We start from the raw sequence: 20,437 nt of genomic DNA, 5'->3' as shown, positions 1-20,437 counted from the left end.
TCCCAATATCACTACCACTAATACTCACATCTAGTTAGGCCCTACAAAGCTTTAACTGTCACCAAAGGAATCTCTACACTGAATAGCCAAGAACCCAACTGTTCACAACCAGTGTATGAATTGTTTGTTATAGTGCTGTTATGTTTTTTTAGTTATGTGGCCAATTTTATATTTTGCCAAGAGATGGGATTGATAGGGTGAATGGAATAGTCATTTTATTTCATCAAACATTTATTTTGGATTAAGTATATATTGGATGTATATTTCATTAGAAGTCATATTGTATAACAGCTGTCTTGGTTGTGGCCAAATGCTATTTACACCTCCAGCTGTGAAGATGCTTATCTCTGGCTTTTCCCAGTCCACTAATGGAACTGACATGTATATGTGAAATGACCATCTGCATATCAATGAATGTCACCAAAAACTTGCCCAGAGAACTTGAAAATTATTAGCTGCATATCAATGAATGTAACCAAAGACTTCAAAAGAGTCTAGGTGCCAAGGTGCCACCCCCTTCGGACTGTATACATTGTATTACAAGGTTCTCAGACATTTCAGAGCAATTCTTTTTGGAATGAACATGTACTGTGATTGTGCTGTGATTTATACTTGCTCTCCTTGGCTGTAGCCTACAACTACAGGCTTGCATATTAAATAAATGTTTTGTGGATTCGGCTTCAGCAGTCAATGTTACTGAAATCCCTTGAGTTCCGGGGGTTACCCCATCACTGACTAAGGCCCTTCTCCCCCCCAACCGCTCAGTTTGGCCAGGGGAGCCCACTCTAGAAAGAGTCCTAGTGGTTCCAAACTTCTTCCATTTACGGATGATGGAGACCATTGTACTTATTGGGACCTTCAATGCTGCAGACATTTTTCTGTACCCTTCCCCAGGTCTCTGCCTCGATACAATCCTGTTTGGAGGTCTACAGACAATTCTTTGGACTTCATGGCTTGGTTTGTGCTCTGGCATGTACTGTTAACTCTGGGACCTTATATAGACAGGTGTGTGCCTTTCCAAATCATGTGCATTCAATTGAATTTACCACAGGTGAACTCCAATCAAGTTGTATAAGCATCTCAAGGATGATCAGTGGAAACAGGATGCACCTGAGCTCAATTTTGAGCGTCATGGCAAAGGCTGTGAATACTTATGTACATGTGATTTTTTTGTTTTTTATTTTTAAAAGATTTCAAACAAACTTCTTTCACATTATCATTATGGGGTATTGTTTGTAGAATTTTGAGGAAATAACAAAAATGTGGAAATAGTGAAGCGCTATGAATACTTTCCGGATGCGCTGCACTTTCCAAAAAGGGTAATTTGTGGGGCATTTGTATTGTCCTGGCCTTTTATGGCCTCAAGAAACAAAATAGGCCATCAGTACATCAGGTTGGGTTAATTTTCAGATATACATACCATAATTTGTAGACTCTATAACTTTCACATAGACTAAATAATATACACGGATTTGTGTTATTTTTACTAAAGAAATATAGAATACATTTTGGCCTAAATTTATGATGAAAGATTATTTATTTGCAAAATTTTATAACAGAAACTAAGAAAAACGTGTTTATTTTTTAAAAATGTCAGTATTTTTTTTTAACGTTTATATAGCAAAAACATGAAAAACCCAGTAGTGATTAAATACTAGCAAAAGAAAGCTCGGTCTCAAAAAAATGATAAAAATTTAATTTGGGAACAGTATTGCATGACTGAGTAATTGGCATTCAAAGTGTGACAGCACTGAAAGCTAAAAATTGGCCTGTGAAGGAAGGGGTCCAAAGTTTCAAAGATATTTTCTGGTCTTTACTTAATGTGGACATTAAAAAGTTGCTTGGCATAAATCTTTCATTTGTAAACCAACTTTCAGCAACAACAGGTCTCCATCACCATCTTTACTAGAAGGAACATCGACTGTTATCTAACCAAGTCTGGGATATTATGGCTAACGTAAGAAATATTTGCACTTAGCTATGCACAACATATAACAAAACATGTCATTTTGTTTGTATTTACGTGTAAAACTAAAAAGACAAAAATTCAAACTTACTTGGAGCTTTTCGCCAGTCATAAGGAGCACCTTTTACATCAGCATCACGCGTGTATCCCCAATCAACCATACTCTGAACAAGTGTGTGAAAATATATACCTAAAAAAAAATTGCAGGGATTGTAGAATAAAAGATTGTAGAATAAAAAAAAAAAACGTGCTAAAAGAAAAAGGAGAGCTGACATTCTAACCTCCCTTTAGAAAAACAAATTGCCTGGATGTCTTTGCTTTCAGTGTTTAGAGCCAAAATCCCAGAAAAACATTCACATTAGCGAGTCAGAACTTATCTATATACTTGTTACAAGTCATTGCCTCTTAGTATTGAAGGCAATGGATCGTTATGAAAGCCAGACAACCACAAATTTCAGAAAGAAAGGTCAGCAATGACAGCCTCTATATTCTCTCAGAACAGGTTTTCTTTGAAACAAAATACTAAAACATTACTACCAAGAATGTGCCAATCATGATTCCACCTGAATAAAATATCTACAAAAAAACAGTGATAAAATTGCGCTTGCTCTAAAGTATGAGCTGCTAACACAGCAAAAAGAATAATTGCTAAGTGAACTTTTGGTTTTTTATTGAATAAAATATCTGTCACAATCTACCAAACTAATGTCTTTTATATTGGCAAAAAGCCCTAAAAACTGTGGTTTCTACACCTCAATGCATTAACCCAGTTCTGAGAAGCAAATGGCTCTTTCCCATCACTACAGTGCTCCCAAAATGGGCCTGCTGATATTTTTTTACAGTGTTCCAAAATGTATGATTCCCTGAAAATTACAATAGACTGTATTTATGTGGCTGCAGGATTTCATAAACATTGATGAAATACATCTGAAATAACGTGTACTAGAAATTACAGCATAATATTATATAACTGAAAAAACTCTCTCCTGCGCTCGGGTATCTAGAACTTCAATATGTGGTAAGGCCAGAATGCTTCAGTGGTGTCTGCCCCTCACTCATCTCCATGTCAGGCTAGGGAGAGGATCCAATCGCCTCCGCGGCTACCGAGGGCTCTGGTAAGCGGCGGAGGGCACCAGAGGGCAGCGGGAGGGTCCCTCTCTTGCCGCCGAAAGAAGTGATCTCGCGGCAAATCCCCTTACAGAGACCACTTTTATCTTGAAGCGGACTGCCCGCTCATGAAGAGGATACTGGGGTTATGGTAGCTAGCTGCTACAATAACAACGGTATTCCTCTTCAAAGTAGCAACGTAAAATGGCATTGGGTGGTCCGGAAGTGGTTAATATAAGGGGAGAAAATTAGAACGTATGACTGAAGCACAGCGGCTAAGTGGTAAGCACTACCGCCTGCCTAGGGTCACCGGTTCTAACTCCAACCATGACACTGCCTGAGTGGGTTTCCTCTCACACTCCAAAGACATGCTGATAGGTTTATTGGCTCCTGTCAAAATCGGTCCAAGTATATGTATTCACAGATTGTAAGCTCCATGAGGACAGGGACTGATGTAAATGTACAATATATATGTGTTATCGGTACCACCGTAAGGGCTGCTGGGAATTGTGGTTTGTCTTTCACTCTGCACAGCCCTGCATTCACTCTCATGCACTCCGAGCTATAAAGCAGTCAGTGAACTTTGTTTTTTTTTTGTTTTTTTTGAGGAGTATAATTTGGATGGGGATGGGAGCTATGGGATGCCCAGCATGGATCAATAAAAACAGCGATTGGTTTCGGGACAATTATGTACACTCCCTGTACATGCGCCTTCAGCTTCCTCCTTCACAAACTTATTTGAAGCTCATCATTCCTTACTCCTCCAGCACATCACTTGCTGCACTGTTACCTCTAGTCACCTCCAGCACATCACTTGATTCCAGGAACAGCTAGCACTAATTGTTGGTTAGGCCCCAATGGTGTAGCAGAAAAGTCCTTGTGCTAGCTGCCCTAACTATGTCTACTGATCCCAGTTAGCCCTCTTCAGGCCCTGCCAGCCCTCCTGGCTGCAGCTGCCTCTTTACACTACCCGTTCCACCACTGTCCACACTTTTAGTTCTGCACTTATCTCAGACTGCAACCTCCCAGTCCTTTCAAGTTCTGCCTCCCAAGTCCACATGACTGTGCCTCACCCACCAGCCTTCCAGGCTGCAACCAGTTGTTCTCCCTGGAATCTCTTGTGCCACCAGTCCAGGACCTCTTCGTGTGTTCCTGAAAGTGGCCCGACTGCACCCGAGCCCAGGCCCAAGGTCAACCCCCCCAGACTGGGGAGCTTCCTCAAAGGCACTGACAGCTTCCACACCCTCTCACTCCAGCTCTTCCACCCTCTCACTCCTCCTCAGCTGGGCTGACCCTGGGTATTTAAGGAGGCCTGTCCCCTGTCAATCCAGATTGGGGATTGATCAGGGTTCCTCAAAAACCTCAGGTGGTCCCACCTCCCCTCCCACCTCTCTTTCCAGGAAGCACTAGAAGCCTCTGGAAAGAAATGTGTGGTCCTGATGACATCACCTGTGAGTCACCCAGCTCTACCCTGAGCCACTCCCAGCCCAGAATGAAAACAAACAGGCCTAGCAACCAGCCAAGCCTGCTTAAATTTACTTATCCTCTCTAGCACACTACAAGAGGGTGCTACTTATGTGAAACGCTGCGTAAATTGACAGTGCTATATAAGGAACCTGTAATAATAATAATAAAGAAAAACTAGTGGGATCATTTCTTTAAACTAGATAATACCAGGATCAAGTAACTCTAATCTACAATAATTCTAAGTTTTGATACAATTATTTTGATACAATCTACACAATCTGGTTTTTAATACAATTATTTTGAGAGCAATAAATATCTGTTTATACAAGTAGGAAGTAATCATGCTACTCAGGTTTTATTAATCTATGTAAAATCGTTATCTCAAATGGAAAAAACTGTTTACTGTAACTGCTTAAAAAGTCCGATGGGGCATACACACGGTCGGAATGTCCGACCGAAAGCTCCCATCGGACTTTTTCTGTCAGGAAGTCCGGCCGTGTGTACGCGGCATAACACTACCCTCCCCCCAGACTAACAATGCTGCTGTCCACAGGTGTCTCTGTTGCTCCTTCATCCAGAGTGTAGGCACTCTAGGGTCTCATGAACACTGGCCATTTTTAATGCTGCTATTAGGGGCATTTGCCTTTTTTTTTTTTTTTGCCTCTAAATGCCCCTGCATGTTAGCCCATTGTCCATGCATACTTAGGTATTAGGAGGAGTGCCAGTTTATCCAGGTGAAGCAGCATTTTGCCAGAAAAAATGCTTGACAAGTGTAAACACGTGTGACGGATTTAGGCTCTGTCAATCAAATCCTGTGAGGAGGGAGCAGGGAGTGGAGTCAAGCTGGCTTGCTATCGGGGCACTTACAGAAGTGGAGAGCACTGGCAGGGGACCCGAGAAGAGGAGGTATGAGACTGCTCTGTGCAAAACTATTGCACATAGCAGGTAAATATTACTTCTTTGTTTATATTTTAGGGGAAACTTTAGCCTTTATAACAACTTTAAAAAATGAAATCTAATGCAGCCATCACATCTAATGATTGGTAAGCTGCAATATATTAATTTGTTTTGGGTTTTATATTGCTTTAACCACTTAGAGACCGCCCCAGGTACATCTACTGCAGCAGAGTGGCCACTGTGCGCTGGATCATGTATCTGGTACATGATCAGCGCATACGGGAAAGGCGTGCACCCGCCACCCGGCTGTGCTGTGATTTGCTTATCAGCTCCGTCATCAACACAGAGCTCTGTACCCTAACAGGCGAACTTGCAGTGGTTCTATTCCTTGCAAAACAACAAAAACAGCACTTAAGACACACATTACCGTGAGCTACAGCAATCAGATTATTTTTCTCCCGGATAGGTCAGAAAGAGAGTGCTGTGATCCAAGATGACATCAATAAAATTTATATCATATAATGTTCATGGGCTTAATACGCTGGCAAAAAATCTTGAGGTTAAACAATATACAGTAGAGCTGGGGTAGTGTTCCTTCAGGAGACGCATATTTCCCATGAGGCCAAAATAAAGCTGTTTTCGTGGGATTACCCAACATGGTTCTATGGGGATTCTAAAACAAGAAGAGCAAAGGGGGTAGCCATTGGGGTGGCCAGAGGAAAGCGGTAAATATTGGAGGAAAGGATGACAGATCCTGAAGGTCGTTACCTCTTTCTGAAAGGAAAACTATATGAAATGGAATGTACCTTATTTTTTTTTTATTATTTTATTTATTTCAGGTACTTATATAGCGCTGTCAATTTACGCAGCGCTTTACATATACATTGTACATTCACATCAGTCCCTACCCTCAAGGAGCTTACAATCTAAGGTCCCTAACTCACATTCATACATACTAGAGACAATTTAGACAGGATCCAATTAACCTACCAGCATGTCTTTGGAGTGTGGGAGGAAACCGGAGTACCCGGAGGAAACCCACGCAGGCACAGGGAGAACATGCAAACTCCAGGCAGGTAGTGTCGTGGTTGGGATTCGAACCAGCGACCCTTCTTACTGCTAGGCGAGAGTGCTACCACTACACCACTGTGCCGCCCACACACCACTGTGCCGCCCACCTTGGCAAACATCTATTGCCCCAATAAGAATCCAACAAATTACTTGAGGCAGGTTATGGGGAAGTTAATGGACTTTAAAAAGGGAAGTGTGATTATGATAGGAGATCTTAATTTCTCATAAAACTGGACCATAGAATACTAAAAACAGCGCTAAAAAAGCCACAAAAAGAAGTGTCACAGTGAGTGGCTAGAAACACAAATATAAGTCTATATGTAAAAGGCAATGATAATGACAGTACAAAGTTTTTCTAGGTGTAGAATCACTGATGTCCAGGCGTGCACCTTTCACCAGAAAGAAAACATGTTCCACCACGTGATGCACACTCCCCAAGGGGGTCAAACTCACCAGAAGCCAATATTAAAAAGGCATTGGGTAAGGTACTCAGCATCCACTTCAATAGTCAGTCATCATCATCAGCAGGTTTCACTGGTAAGGGGGCTCCATATATATCATAAAACACAAGAGCAACACCGACATAGCGTAATCCTGTTTATTCATGTAAAAAAACTCCTATACAGCAGTGTTCCCTTAATCCTAACTACGTACATTGTAACAGTTTGAGATAAGCAAATAAGTAAGCCCAGACGGCGCTGTCACCATGTCTAGCTGTCCAGGATCGAATGTGTGCTTCCCTGCAGACACCACACTATCTTCCTGGTAGATGGTAGTAGACAGTGGTGTGCAAAGTGTCACTTCCAGGTCGTCGTGTAGGTCACGCCCTGACCGGTCTATTTATGCCATTTTTTCCTTTTTAAACAGCTGCTTGACACTTTTGAATATTTATTTATTTATTTATTCAATATTGCATATTTTATTGTGGGATTTAATACTCTCAACTGTTTATTTAATTATTTAATACTGCATATAGAACCGTAGGATTGATCTGGCGCTGAGTGTGTGTGTTGTAGGCCTCATTTTCACACACCTTCCCTGCAGATCTTAATTTCTGCTTGGAACCAAGAATTGATAGTATGTCGCGGGCACAGGGGACTAGGAATGTACAGTTGAAAATAATAAAAAATAAATTGTATCAGTGTCAATTGTTGGACATTTGGAGAGTCATCCTAAGACACATGATTACACATTCTACTCCCCTGTGCACGTGACGTACTCAAGGATCGACTACATAATGGTCGAACATAGGTTATTGGAATTCGTGACTAAGACGAGTATTGAAATAACAACATTGTCAGACCATTCCCCGGTTAGTATGGAAATTAAGATACCAGGTGCCCAAAGACAAGTAAACTCATGGAGATTAAATGAAGAACTAATGCAGGGTATAGAAGAGGAAGAGAAAATAAAAGAGGAAATAGAACAATATTTTAAAATAAAATGATACAAAGGAGATAAAGGAGGCCATGTATTAGGAGATCCTGATAGAGATAGGATCAAGAAAAAAAAAGGAAAGGAAAAAAAAGATGGAAGTATTAATAAAAGAAATCCATGAACTAAAACAGGGGCAAAAAAAAGGGAGAAGGGGAGCGGCTCCAGGCATTAGTGATACATAGTTACATAGTTACATAGTAGGTGAGGTTGAAAAAAGACACAAGTCCATCAAGTCCAACCTATGTTTGTGATTATGTGTCAGTATTTCATTACATATCCCTGTATGTTGCGGTCATTCAGGTGATTATCTAATAGTTTCTTGAAGCTATCAATGCTCCCCGCTGAGACCACCGCCTGTGGAAGGGAATTCCACATCCTTGCCGCTCTTACAGTAAAGAACCCTCTACGTAGTTTAAGGTTAAACCTCTTTTCTTCTAATTGTAATGAGTGGCCACGAGTCTTATTAAACTCTCTTCTGCGAAAAAGTTTTATCCCTATTGTGGGGTCACCGGTACAGTATTTGTAATTTGAAATCATATCCCCTCTCAAGCGTCTCTTCTCCAGAGAGAATAAGTTCAGTGCTCGCAACCTTTCCTCATAACTAAGATCCTCCAGACCCTTTATTAGCTTTGTTGCCCTTCTTTGTACTCGCTCCATTTCCAGTACATCCCTCCTGAGGACTGGTGCCCAGAACTGGACAGCATACTCCAGGTGCGGCCGGACAAGAGTCTTGTAGAGCGGGAGAATTATCGTTTTATCTCTGGAGTTGATCCCCCTTTTAATGCATGCCAATATTCTGTTTGCTTTATTAGCAGCAGCTTGGCATTGCATGCCATTGCTGAGCCTATCATCTACTAGGACCCCCAGGTCCTTTTCCATCCTAGATTCCCCCAGAGGTTCTCCCCCCAGTGTATAGATTGCATTCATATTTTTGCCACCCAAATGCATTATTTTACATTTTTCTACATTGAACCTCATTTGCCATGTAGTCGCCCACCCCATTAATTTGTTCAGGTCTTTTTGCAAGGTTTCCACATCCTGCGGAGAAGTTATTGCCCTGCTTAGCTTAGTATCGTCTGCAAATACAGAGATTGAACTGTTTATCCCATCCTCCAAGTCGTTTATAAACAAATTAAATAGGATTGGTCCCAGCACAGAACCCTGGGGAACCCCACTACCCACCCCTGACCATTCTGAGTACTCCCCATTTATCACCACCCTCTGAACACGCCCTTGTAGCCAGTTTTCAATCCATGTACTCACCCTATGGTCCATGCCAATGGACCTTATTTTGTACAGTAAACGTTTATGGGGAACTGTGTCAAATGCTTTTGCAAAATCCAGATACACCACGTCTACGGGCCTTCCTTTATCTAGATGGCAACTCACCTCCTCATAGAAGGTTAATAGATTGGTTTGGCAAGAACGATTCTTCATGAATCCATGCTGATTACTGCTAATGATATTGTTCTTATTACTAAAATCTTGTATATAGTCCCTTATCATCCCCTCCAAGAGTTTACATATTATTGATGTTAGGCTAACTGGTCTGTAATTCCCAGGGATGTTTTTTGGGCCATTTTTAAATATTGGTGCTACATTGGCTTTTCTCCAATCAGCTGGTACCATTCCAGTCAATAGACTGTCTGTAAAAATTAGGAACAACGGTCTGGCAATCACCTGACTGAGTTCCCTAAGTACCCTCGGATGCAAGCCATCTGGTCCCGGTGATTTATTAATGTTAAGTTCCTCAAGTCTAATTTTAATTCCGTCCTCTGTTAACCATGTAGGTGCTTCCTGTGTTGTGTCATGAGGATAAACACTGCAGTTTTGGTTACTGAAGCCCCCCGATTCACTCGTGAATACTGAGGAGAAGAATAAATTCAATACCTTTGCCATCTCCCCATCCTTTGTAACCAGATGTCCTTCCTCATTCTTTATGGGGCCAATATGGTCTGTCCTCCCTTTTTTACTGTTTACATACTTAAAGAATTTCTTGGGATTTTTTTTGCTCTCCTCCGCTATGTGTCTTTCATGTTCTATCTTAGCCATCCTAATTGCACCCTTACATTTCTTATTGCATTCTATATAAAGTCTGAATGCTGAGGATGATCCCTCAACCTTGTATTTTTTGAAGGCCTTCTCCTTTGCTTTTATATGCATTTTTACATTGGAGTTAAGCCATCCAAGATTTTTGTTCACTCTTTTAAATTTATTACCCAATGGGATACATTGGCTAATGTCCTTATTTAATATGCTCTTGAAGCAAACCCATCTCTCCTCCGTATTCTTTGTTTCTAATATTTTATCCCAATTTATGCCTTTTAGCAAGGTTTGTAGTTTAGGGAAGTTGGCTCTTTTTAATTCAGTGTCTTTGTGTTCCCTTCATGTTTCCTATTTGTGTGATTTATACTGAAACTAATTGACCTGTGATCACTGTTACCTAAATTGCCCCGTATTTCCACATCTGTGATCAGGTCTGTATTGTTAGTAATCAGTAGATCCAGTAATGTTTTATTTCTAGTTGGTGCGTCTACCATCTGACCCATAAAATTGTCCTGCAAGACATTAAGGAACTGGCGAGCCTTAAATGAATGTGCGGTTCCCTCCGCCCAGTCTATGTCTGGATAATTAAAATCCCCCATTATGATAACACTTCCCATCCTTGCTGCTAATCCAATTTGTGATAGGAGATCCGTCTCCACTTCCTCCCTCAGGTTAGGGGGCCTATAGCAAACTCCCAGTATTATTTTCCCCTTAGCTTCATCCCTTTGGAGCTCTACCCATAAGGATTCCACCTCCTCACTAGCTCCCTCAGTGATGTCATCTCTCACATTCACTTGTACATTATTCTTGATATATAGGCATACCCCTCCCCCTTTTTTACCCTCTCTATCCTTGCGGTATAGGGTATACCCTTGAATGTTGATAAAAAGGAACGAACTAAAAGACCTATGGGATCAGAAGATAAGAAGGGAATTTAATAGAATTGCAAAAGAAAGATATTTATGGAGAAATAAAACGGGGAAACATCTGGCAATATTATTGAAGAAGAAAAAAAAATCAATAGACTCTATAGAAAAAATACAGAATAGTACTGGGGAGATGGTATTCTCAACAACAGAAATAGCGAAAGTGTTCCAGAACTATTAAGGGTCTTTATATTCAATAAAACAAAAGGGTCAACAAGAAATTGTAAGATTGGAAAATATAAGAGCATTCTTAAAAAGTGCCGAGAACAAGCTAAGTAAAATAGAAAAACCCATAACAGAAGAGGAGATCAATATGGCTTTAAAAGAATCAGCATCGGGAAAAAGTCCAGGTCCTGACAGGTTAACGATTTACTATTATAAAAAATTTTAAGAAAACGTATTACCTAAATTATGTTCATATATGAATGGACTGGGAACAAATTATGAGATGGGAAGAGAAGCCCTATTGGCCTCAATCACAATCATCTCAAAGGAGGGAAAAGATCGCACCTTATGTTCAAGTTGCAGACCAATATCTTTGTTGAACGCAGACACAAAACTATTTGCAAAAGTATTAGCTATCAGGAAGAAAGATGCTATGAACGATTTGGTACATGCGGACCAGGTTGGATTCATTCCCGGCAGAGAAGGGAGAGACAATGGGGTGAGAAGATTGCTTTTGCTTCAGAAAATTAGAGAGGAAAATACCCCAGGCCTACTCCTGTCTATTGACGCAGAAAAAGCATTTGACAGGGTAGACTGGAGATTCATGATGAATACCTTGGAAGCCATGGGGATGGGCCCAAGGATGGCCCAATGGATTAAAGTATTATATAAGCATCCTATTGTAAATGTGAGGGTCAATGGGACATTATCTTCCCCTTTGAAATGTTCAACAGAACGAGACGGGGTGCCCCCTGTCACCCCTATTATTTGTGTTATCACTAGAACCCCTGCTGGCAACAATAAGGAATAACCCAGATATAGGAGGGATTAAGATAGGAGAGGAAGAACATAAAATAGCAGCTTTCACTGACGATGTATTATTTTATATTTCTAACCCTAGGATTATAAAGCCCAATTTAATGAAGATGCTGAAATACTACAGAGAATTATCAAACTTAAAAATAAATCTTTCTAAATCAGAGATTTTAAACATAAATGGAAATAAACAGGAAGAATAGCGCCTACAGCAAGAATTTCAATTTACATCATCCCCAGGGAAATTATACCAGGTAAACTATATCCCACTATTAAATGAAATAAAAACGGAAATAAGAAAAATAGCAACTAGGTCCCATTCATGGATAGGGCGACTAAATACCATAAAGATGGCAAAAGTACCGAAAGTTATGTACAAATTTAAAATGTTGCCTATTCATTCCCCTACCTCAGATATATTTTAAAACATTAAAAAATATAATAACTAAGTTCATTTGGCAGAATAGGAAACCTAGAATTTCATTCTCGGTTTTAAAGAGAGATAAAAAGCAAGGTGGGCTAAAGGTACCAGACTTTAAAAAATATTATAATGCGGTGTTAATCTCACGAGTAATGGAGTGGACAAGGGAGAAAAATGAAAAAAGATGGGTACAAACTAGGAATATGAGTGAGACACGCTTGGGTAGAATTATTTGGATCCCACCTCAATACAGAGCACTGGGTGAGAATACACATGTAATGATGCAAAATGTACTTAGAATTTGGGATCTAGTACATAAACAAGGTAAATGGAAATATAATTCTCCATTAATATCACTGAAAAAAAAGAAAATTTCCTATCAAATACTTAACGTACTTTTCCTTTCCTGATAGGCTCCATGGCACCATACATGTGGTTTAGCCCCGCCTCCATAACTACCCTATAGGACACCTCTCCCATAAATCTTTGCTCTGGACTACCAGCCATGTCCTGTAACTACAAAAACATATTTAGGGGGCACACCCTACAATGTGTTTAAATTCAAGATGGTGCTGCTATAAGACCTACAAACAGTACAAAATATTTTATAGCGCACACATACAAGAACGACATTTTCTGCAAGGCTAGCTAAAAACACCTGAACATATTCAAAAAATACGGGGGTTTGGTCACACTATATGGTCATATAGTGTTAAGCCCACTTACTGCGACAACGTACCCCGAGTGGGCTTAGCACTATATGACCATATAGTGTGACCAAACCCCCGTATTTTTTTAATATGTTCTGTAACTAGCCTACTCCAAGCATTGGGAGGGACTCCTGCTGCCATGGAGCCTATCAGGAAATGAAAATTACGGTAAGTATTTAATAGGAAATTTTCACTTCTCCTGACAGGCTCCATGGCAGCATACGTGTGGGGAAATAACTCGCCATACACACCCGGGTGGGCAAATGCTTGAGCAAAGAAAACAAATTTATATAACACCGTCAACCGAGAGTACTTGTAAACCAAAATTAACGGATGACAAAGCAGCTGGTTCAACACAGTAGTGAGACACAAATGTGTTGATAGATGACCAGGAAGCCGCTCTACAGATTACTTCAGGAGCGACATGTCAAGAAGCTGCTCAAGAAGTCAAGATACTCCGAGTCGAGTTTGCAGTCGCTGCCTCTGGAGGAGCCAAGCCCATTGCAACATAAGCTCTTTGAATGGTCTGAACGATCCAAGACGCAATAGATCTAACAGAAGCCCCCATTCCTTTATTTTTCCCGTGCAGAAGAATGAAAAGAGAATTTGTTTGTCTAAAGGATGCTGTGATTTCCAGATATCGTCTCAGAGTGTGCCCCACATCAAGAGGATGGACATCTTGACTTTCTGTTGACCTAAAGGTGGGAAGCACAATTTCTTGATTTTCGTGGAAAACTGAAGTTACTTTGGGGTTTGACCCCAGCATAGGAATTAACACCGCTCTATCTGGAATAAAAGTTAGAAAAGGCTCCTTTGAGCCCAGGTTTCTAATTTCAGATACTCTTTTAGCTGAAGTAACCGCCACCAGGAAGGCGGTTTTGAGTGTAAGATCCTTCACTGATAAAGGTTTGTCAGGATCTGATCTGAGTGAAGACAGGAAATCCAGGACAAGAGGAAGGTCCCACTTGGGAAACGTCAGCTTTCTTTGAGGTCTAAGCCTGATAGCACCCTTGATGAACTGGCAAACAAGAGGATGATTAGCCCATGAAACTCCTGTGAATGCTGAGATGGCCCATACTTGAACCCGAAGTGAGCCTACTGCTAGGGACAGGTCTAGACCTGACTGTAGAAAGCTAAGGATATCCTGGACTGCCGGAGCCCTGCAAGGATTAGGCCTAGATGATATGTGATCTGTGAACCTGGTCCAGATGCATTCATAGACCCTATTGGTGCTTTTCCTTCTGGCATTAAGGAAGGTTGGAATAGCTTCTTCTGGACAACCTAAGCCTCGAGCCTTCCCCTCTCAAGAACCAAACCCTGAGGTGCAGATGAGAAGGACAGGGGTGCAGAGTTGTGCCTTGGGACAGTAGATCCAGTCTGAGAGGCAGGGGAACTGAGTCTCGATAACTGAGGAGTGATAGGAGAGGAAACCATGGCCTGTTAGGCCAGAATTGAATTACTGCTATGACTTTCACTTTCTCTGTTCTGATTCTGTGGAGAAACTGTAGTATCACCAGTACCGGAGGAAAGGCGTAAGCCATGCTGAACCTCCACTGGTCCGTGAGAGCATTGATCCCATATACCTGAGGATCCCAGAACCTCGAGTAGTATTTGGTCAACTTGCAATTGCATGGGGATGCAAAAAGATTATCTTCCGGAGACACTCCCAGAGTCAGAAGTCACTCGGACACCTCTTTGTGAAGGGACCCCTCGTTGTTGTTCATTTGAACATGAAAGAGGAAGTCTGCCTGTAAATTCTGGATCCCAGGGATGTAGACAGCCAAGATGTTGGACAAGTTCCTCTGAGCCCAGTTCATGATTGGCTCCACCTCCCTTAGCAGGGACCAGCTGCGAGTTTCACCTTGTTTTCTTATGTAGGCCTCTGCGGTTGTATTGTCCGACCTTAGCATCACTGAAGAGTTTCTCGTTAGATGATGGAATGCTAGAAGTGCCTGAAAGGCAGTCCGTGGTTCCAGGATGTTGGACACAATCCCTGGAGAAGGAGGAATCCATCTGCCTTGTGCTACTTTGGATAGGCAATGAGTGCCCCAGCCCCGGTTGCTGGCATCTGAGGTTACCGTGACCCACGTGATGGGAACTAATGAGTGACAATTTCAAAGGTTTTTCCCCTGGAGCCACCAAGGGAGAGACCCCTTCATAACTGGAGTAAGGTGGATGCGCTGACTCTTGCTTTTGGAATTCTATGGTTGTAGGAAACATTTTTTGGAAGGGCCGTGTATGCCACTGAGCCCACTTCACCATGGGAAAGGTTGCTGTCCTGGTGCCAATCACTTTCAGAGACTGGAGAGCGGAGAGATGAGACGAAACGAGAGCTAAGCGTATTCTGTCTCGGATTACCACAATCTTCACTTCGGGCAGAGAGATAGTGCCCTACACCGTGTTGAAGAGAGCACAGAGAAACACGAGGGACTGTGTGGGTTCCAGATGACTCTTCTCCAGATTCAGGAGCCAACCAAACTCTTGAAGAGTGGAGATGACCAGGCTCCTGTGCTCTAAAAGTCGACTCTTGTCTTGAGCTAGGAAAAGGAGATGGTCTAAATAGTGATGAAGACGAACCCCTCTGACCCGGAGCAGAGCCACCACGGCCATCAGAACCTTGGAGAAAACACGAGGAGATGTTGTTAGACCAAAGGGAAGGCATGTAAATTGTAAGTGCTGATTGTCTACTGCAAAGCGAAGAAACTGTTGAAAGTCCGCTGCCACCAGAACGTGAAAGTAGGCGTCTTTCAGATCGATTGACACCAAACAGTCTCCTGGATTAACCGACTGTTGGATTGTTAGTAAGGACTCCATCTTGAATTTTTCTTTTCGGATGAAGCATTTGAGATGTGTCAGGTCTATGACTGGTCTCCAAGTGCCGTTCTTTTTCTGTACCATGAACAGAGGAGAATACATGCCTTTGCCTCGTTCGCCTTCTGGAACAGGAATGGAGGCGCCTTGTTCCAATAAAGAGCTTACGTAAGCTAACAGGATCTGCTTTTTTTCTTCTAAACCTGGAAGAGTTGTAGGCATAAATCTGAGCCTGGGGGTGCTGTTGAAGACCCAGGTGTGACCTGTGGAGACCGTTTTGACAGTACAAAAGTCCTGGATTGAGGCTGCCCAGACATGCCGAAAGAGGAGCAGACGTGCCCCCACCTGACAAGCCTGAGCGGGCCCAATCTCAAAAAGACTTTGTGGAGTCCCAGTTGCCAGAGGACCCACCCTTTGTGGGTTTTTTTAAAAGAGGATTGCCTGTTCTTCCAAGACCTTAAAAACTCCCGGCCAGGCCTGTAACTGCGCGCCTCCCTTGCGCGATCGGTGTTCTGTGTTCTTGGAAAAGAAAGCCTCTGGTTCTGTAAGCGCCTATCCTGAGGGAGGAACCCCGACTTACCACCCGTGGCCTGGGTTATGGCACTGTCAAGCTTGTTGCTGAAAAGAGATGTACCCTCAAAGGGTATTCGGCACCAAGCTTTCTTAGAAGCAGGATCCGCCAACCAGGGACGGATCCATAAGGCACGATGGGCTGTGACTGCTGCCAACATAACCCGGGACATCAGGCGGATAACGTCAATAGAAGCCTCCCCCAGAAAGGCGGATGCCAGCCTAATTTCTTGAATTGGCGAGTTTTTGGCCACTTCACTGGAGATGCCTCTGAGGGACTCGTCTACGTTGCCTGACCATGATTCCAAAGCTTTTGAGACTGCAGCTAAGGCCACAAATGGTTTAAAGGCCATGCCTGCTGTTAAGTAAATTCGCTTCAGATCGGAATCAATCCGTCTCTCCAAGGGACCCTTGAAGGAGACCGTATCTTCCAGAGGAAGAGTCACATACCTAACGAGTCTCATTAGTGCTGTGTCTACCAAGGGGGCCGACTCAAGATGTTTAACCTCTTCTTCCTTGAAGGGATACAGTTTTTGCATTTTAGACTGCATAGAACTCTTTCTGTACGTTTTACCCCATTCATCAGAGATAATGTCACCCACTTCAGTGAGGAAGGGTAAATATTGACGCTCCTTGTTGTGCTGCTTGAAAAATTTTCTCTGCTTAGGAGGGGAGGTTATAGGGTCTTCCCAATTTAGAGCATCCTTAACAGCCCTCACCAAAGAGGGAACCAGGGCGTGTTCAAAGCCCATCCCCTGATCTTCTGCTTCCGACTCGCTATCCGAGGCAGGAACTGACGGATGGCTAGGCTGGGAAGATTCCCATGTCTCTTGGACCTGCACCTCTCTTAGTGGAGAGCCTAAGGTCTCCAGTGGGGGTTCACAAGGTTTATTAGTTTCTCTCTCCTGCAGAAATTCTCTCACAACCTGTTTGACTAATGATTCAAGGTGCTGAGCTGCACCCTCCTGTTAGCTGCTTTGGAGAAACAGCGGTTACAGAGAGACTTGCTGGCAGAGACCGGGGCCCCACAACCTCAACATGACTTCTCAGCCCCCTTACTGGGATGAGATGAGATGATGGGGGGTGGGGAGAGCTCTACTGCGGTGCCTGGATTTAGAGTGTCAGTACTAGGATCCCTTTAGGACCCAGCACAACTCACCTGACACAGCCTTTACCTGGGAAACAACAATGATTGGCCAGCTCACCTTTAAATAACTTGCATCAGCATTCAATCATTGCTCGTGTTAGAGTTTACCTTGTGTTTGATCCAGTTGATATCTGCTCTGTGTATTTCGTGTATGACCCGGCTCGTTTGACCCTGTTTGCTTGCTTCTGATTCGGTACCGTTTGGACTCTGATCTTCCTGTGTATGACCCAGCTTGCCTAGACTACGTTTTTGCCTGATACCACTAGTACCTTCATCTGCAGCGGTGAACTACAAGCACCAGACATCTATCCTCCACCTGCAGCGGTGAACTACAAACACCAGACACCATCAATCCTCATCTGCAGCGGTGAACTACAAGGTCCAGCAAACATCTACCTACATCTACAGCGGTGAACTACAAGTCCCAGCTGACCTGCTCTGCTCAGACCTGCTCATGGTATGTGCTCTTGTTCTTTAAACTCTTTGCATAATCAGAACACCTGAACTGTTACCTGTTATATGCTCTAGCCTGACATTAACACGAGACATACATAATAAAGGAAACCTATCATGGATCCTGAGCAGGCTCAGTTGTTTGCACAGGAACTTTGCCGCTTATCCCATCAAGTTCAGGAAATGGCCACAGAGCTCACCAAGGTCCAATCTCCTTCTATTACCACTGCTACAAAAACTCCATCTGAACCAAAAATTCCTTTGCCTGACCGGTTTTCTGGTGACGTAAAGGGTTTTGCAACTTTAAAAACAGCTGCAAATTATATTTCAAGTTAAGGCCATCCTCGTCTGGCCCTGAAACTCAGAGGGTTCAAATCATTATCTCTCTACTACAGGGTGACCCCCAGGCTTGGGCCTTTAACCTGGAACCAAACCATCCAGCCTTGCTAACAGTAGATGCCTTCTTTGAAGCCCTAGGGTTGCTTTATGATGATCCAGATCGTGCTGCTACAGCAGAATCAACCCTGCGTAACTTAAAGCAAGGAACTACCACAGCTGAAATGTATTGCTCAGAGTTTCGCAGGTGGGCCCCGGAATCTGGCTGGAATGATGCAGCACTCCGCAGCCAGTTTAGAATGGGCCTTTCAGATGCAATTAAGGATGCTCTGGTCAACTTCTCCTACCCAGCCTCAATGGAGGAGGCTATGAGTCTAGCCATTAGAATTGACCGCCGCCAGCGAGAGAGGAGACGAGAACAAACTACAGCTGTGGCAAACTATATACCTCCCTTGCCGCCTGACTATTCCACCTCCAGTGCCAAATCTGAGGAAGAACCCATGCAGTTAGGCTCCACCCGGTTATCTGCCCAGGAACACACGCGCCGGCGTAACATGGGACTCTGCTTGTATTGTGGCCTCAAGGGTCATATGCTCCGTTCGTGCCCTACACGTCCGGGAAACTCCAGGACCTAGGTAATTGCGGGGAGGTTACCTTAGGTCTGCTCTCATCTCCCCAGGGGGACAATCGTATTCTTTTACCCGCTGTCATTCACTTTGTGACAGGGGCTCATGAACTGCTGGCCTTGGTAGATTCTGGAGCCACTGAGAATTTTATTGATAAGACTCTGATTACCTCTTTGTCCTTGGAAACTCATGCTCTAGATTGCCCAGTCCGCCTGATTTCCGTGGATAATCGTCCTCTCTCACAAGATCTAGTGCTCCAAGCCACCAAGCCTTTCCAGTTACAATTGGGGGCTTTGCATTGGGAGAAGACTTCATGTCTTGTCATTGACTCTCCATCCACTCCTTTGATCCTAGGCCTTCCTTGGCTTCAGAAGCACAATCCTGTAATTGACTGGCGAACAGGAAATATTCTGGCTTGGTCCAATCAGTGTAAAAAGAACTGCATCCAGCACCCTGTTCGACTGGCTACCTGTCAAGTGGGAATGGAACAGATTCCACTTTGTTATAAGGACTTTTGGGATGTGTTTTCTATAGGGATTGCTGACACTTTACCACCTAATCGCAGTTATGATTGTCCCATTGACCTCTTGCCTGACACTACACCTCCTCGAGGGAGAGTCTTTCTACTGTCTGAGCCAGAGAATCTTGCCTTGCAAGAATACATCCAGGAAAACCTAGCTAAGGGTTTCATCCGTCCCTCCACTTCTCCCGCAGGAGCAGGATGCTTCTTTGTCCCAAAGAAGGATGGGGGACTGAGACTTTGTGTTGATTACAGAGGTCTAAATAAAATAACTGTTCCCAATCGGTATCCTCTTCCTCTCATCACAGAATTGTTCTCTCAAATCCAGGGAGCCAAAATCTTCTTCAAACTGGACTTAAGGGGAGCCTATAATCTGGTGCGCATACGTGCAGGCGACGAGTGGAAGACAGCCTTTAACACCAAGGATGGTCATTATGAATGTCTTGTCATGCCTTTCGGTCTCAGAAATGCACCAGCTGTCTTTCAGAACTTTATGAATGACATTTTCCGTGACATGTTGGGTCGCTTCATGCTTGTATATTTAGACGACATTTTGATATATTCTCCCAATCTTGAAACACATCAGAAACATGTCTGCTCAGTATTGGCCCGATTAAAGACTCACTCCCTTTTTGTAAAGCCTGAGAAATGTTCATTCCATGTTAAACAAGTACCTTTCCTAGGTTACCTAATTTCTGACACAGGCCTCACCATGGATCCAGCCAAGATTCAAGCCATTTTAGACTGGGCACCACCTTCAGACCTGAAGGCAGTTCAGCGCTTCCTGGGCTTTGCAAATTTCTATCGAAAATTCATTAAGAACTTTGCCACCATTGCACATCCCATCACCTCTCTCACCAGGAAGACTCCAACTACCTTTAAATGGACTACTGAAGCCCAGGCAGCCTTCACTCAGTTAAAGAAAGCCTTTACCCCTGCACCAAT

General features: G+C 43.0%; 1 protein-coding gene across 4 annotated transcripts in view; it reads right to left on the bottom strand.

The window, feature by feature from the left end:
• PLA2G15 (phospholipase A2 group XV) overlaps positions 1-20,437 on the bottom strand; it is a 451,295-nt gene that overhangs the window by 207,976 nt on the left and 222,882 nt on the right. For 3 of the 4 annotated variants that reach the window (XM_073605040.1, XM_073605037.1, XM_073605039.1), the window contains one exon: positions 2,058-2,156. The exons of the other annotated variant lie outside the window; for it this stretch is intronic. In XM_073605040.1, coding sequence (XP_073461141.1) covers positions 2,058-2,156 — 99 coding nt within the window. The remainder of the gene's footprint in view (positions 1-2,057; positions 2,157-20,437) is intronic. 4 annotated transcript variants of the gene reach the window in all.

This window comes from Aquarana catesbeiana, linkage group LG11 (genome assembly GCF_042186555.1).
Source record: "Aquarana catesbeiana isolate 2022-GZ linkage group LG11, ASM4218655v1, whole genome shotgun sequence".
Classification (NCBI taxonomy): domain Eukaryota; kingdom Metazoa; phylum Chordata; class Amphibia; order Anura; family Ranidae; genus Aquarana; species Aquarana catesbeiana.
Note: the sequence above shows the minus strand (reverse complement) of the source record. Positions and strands in the feature narration are given on the sequence as shown.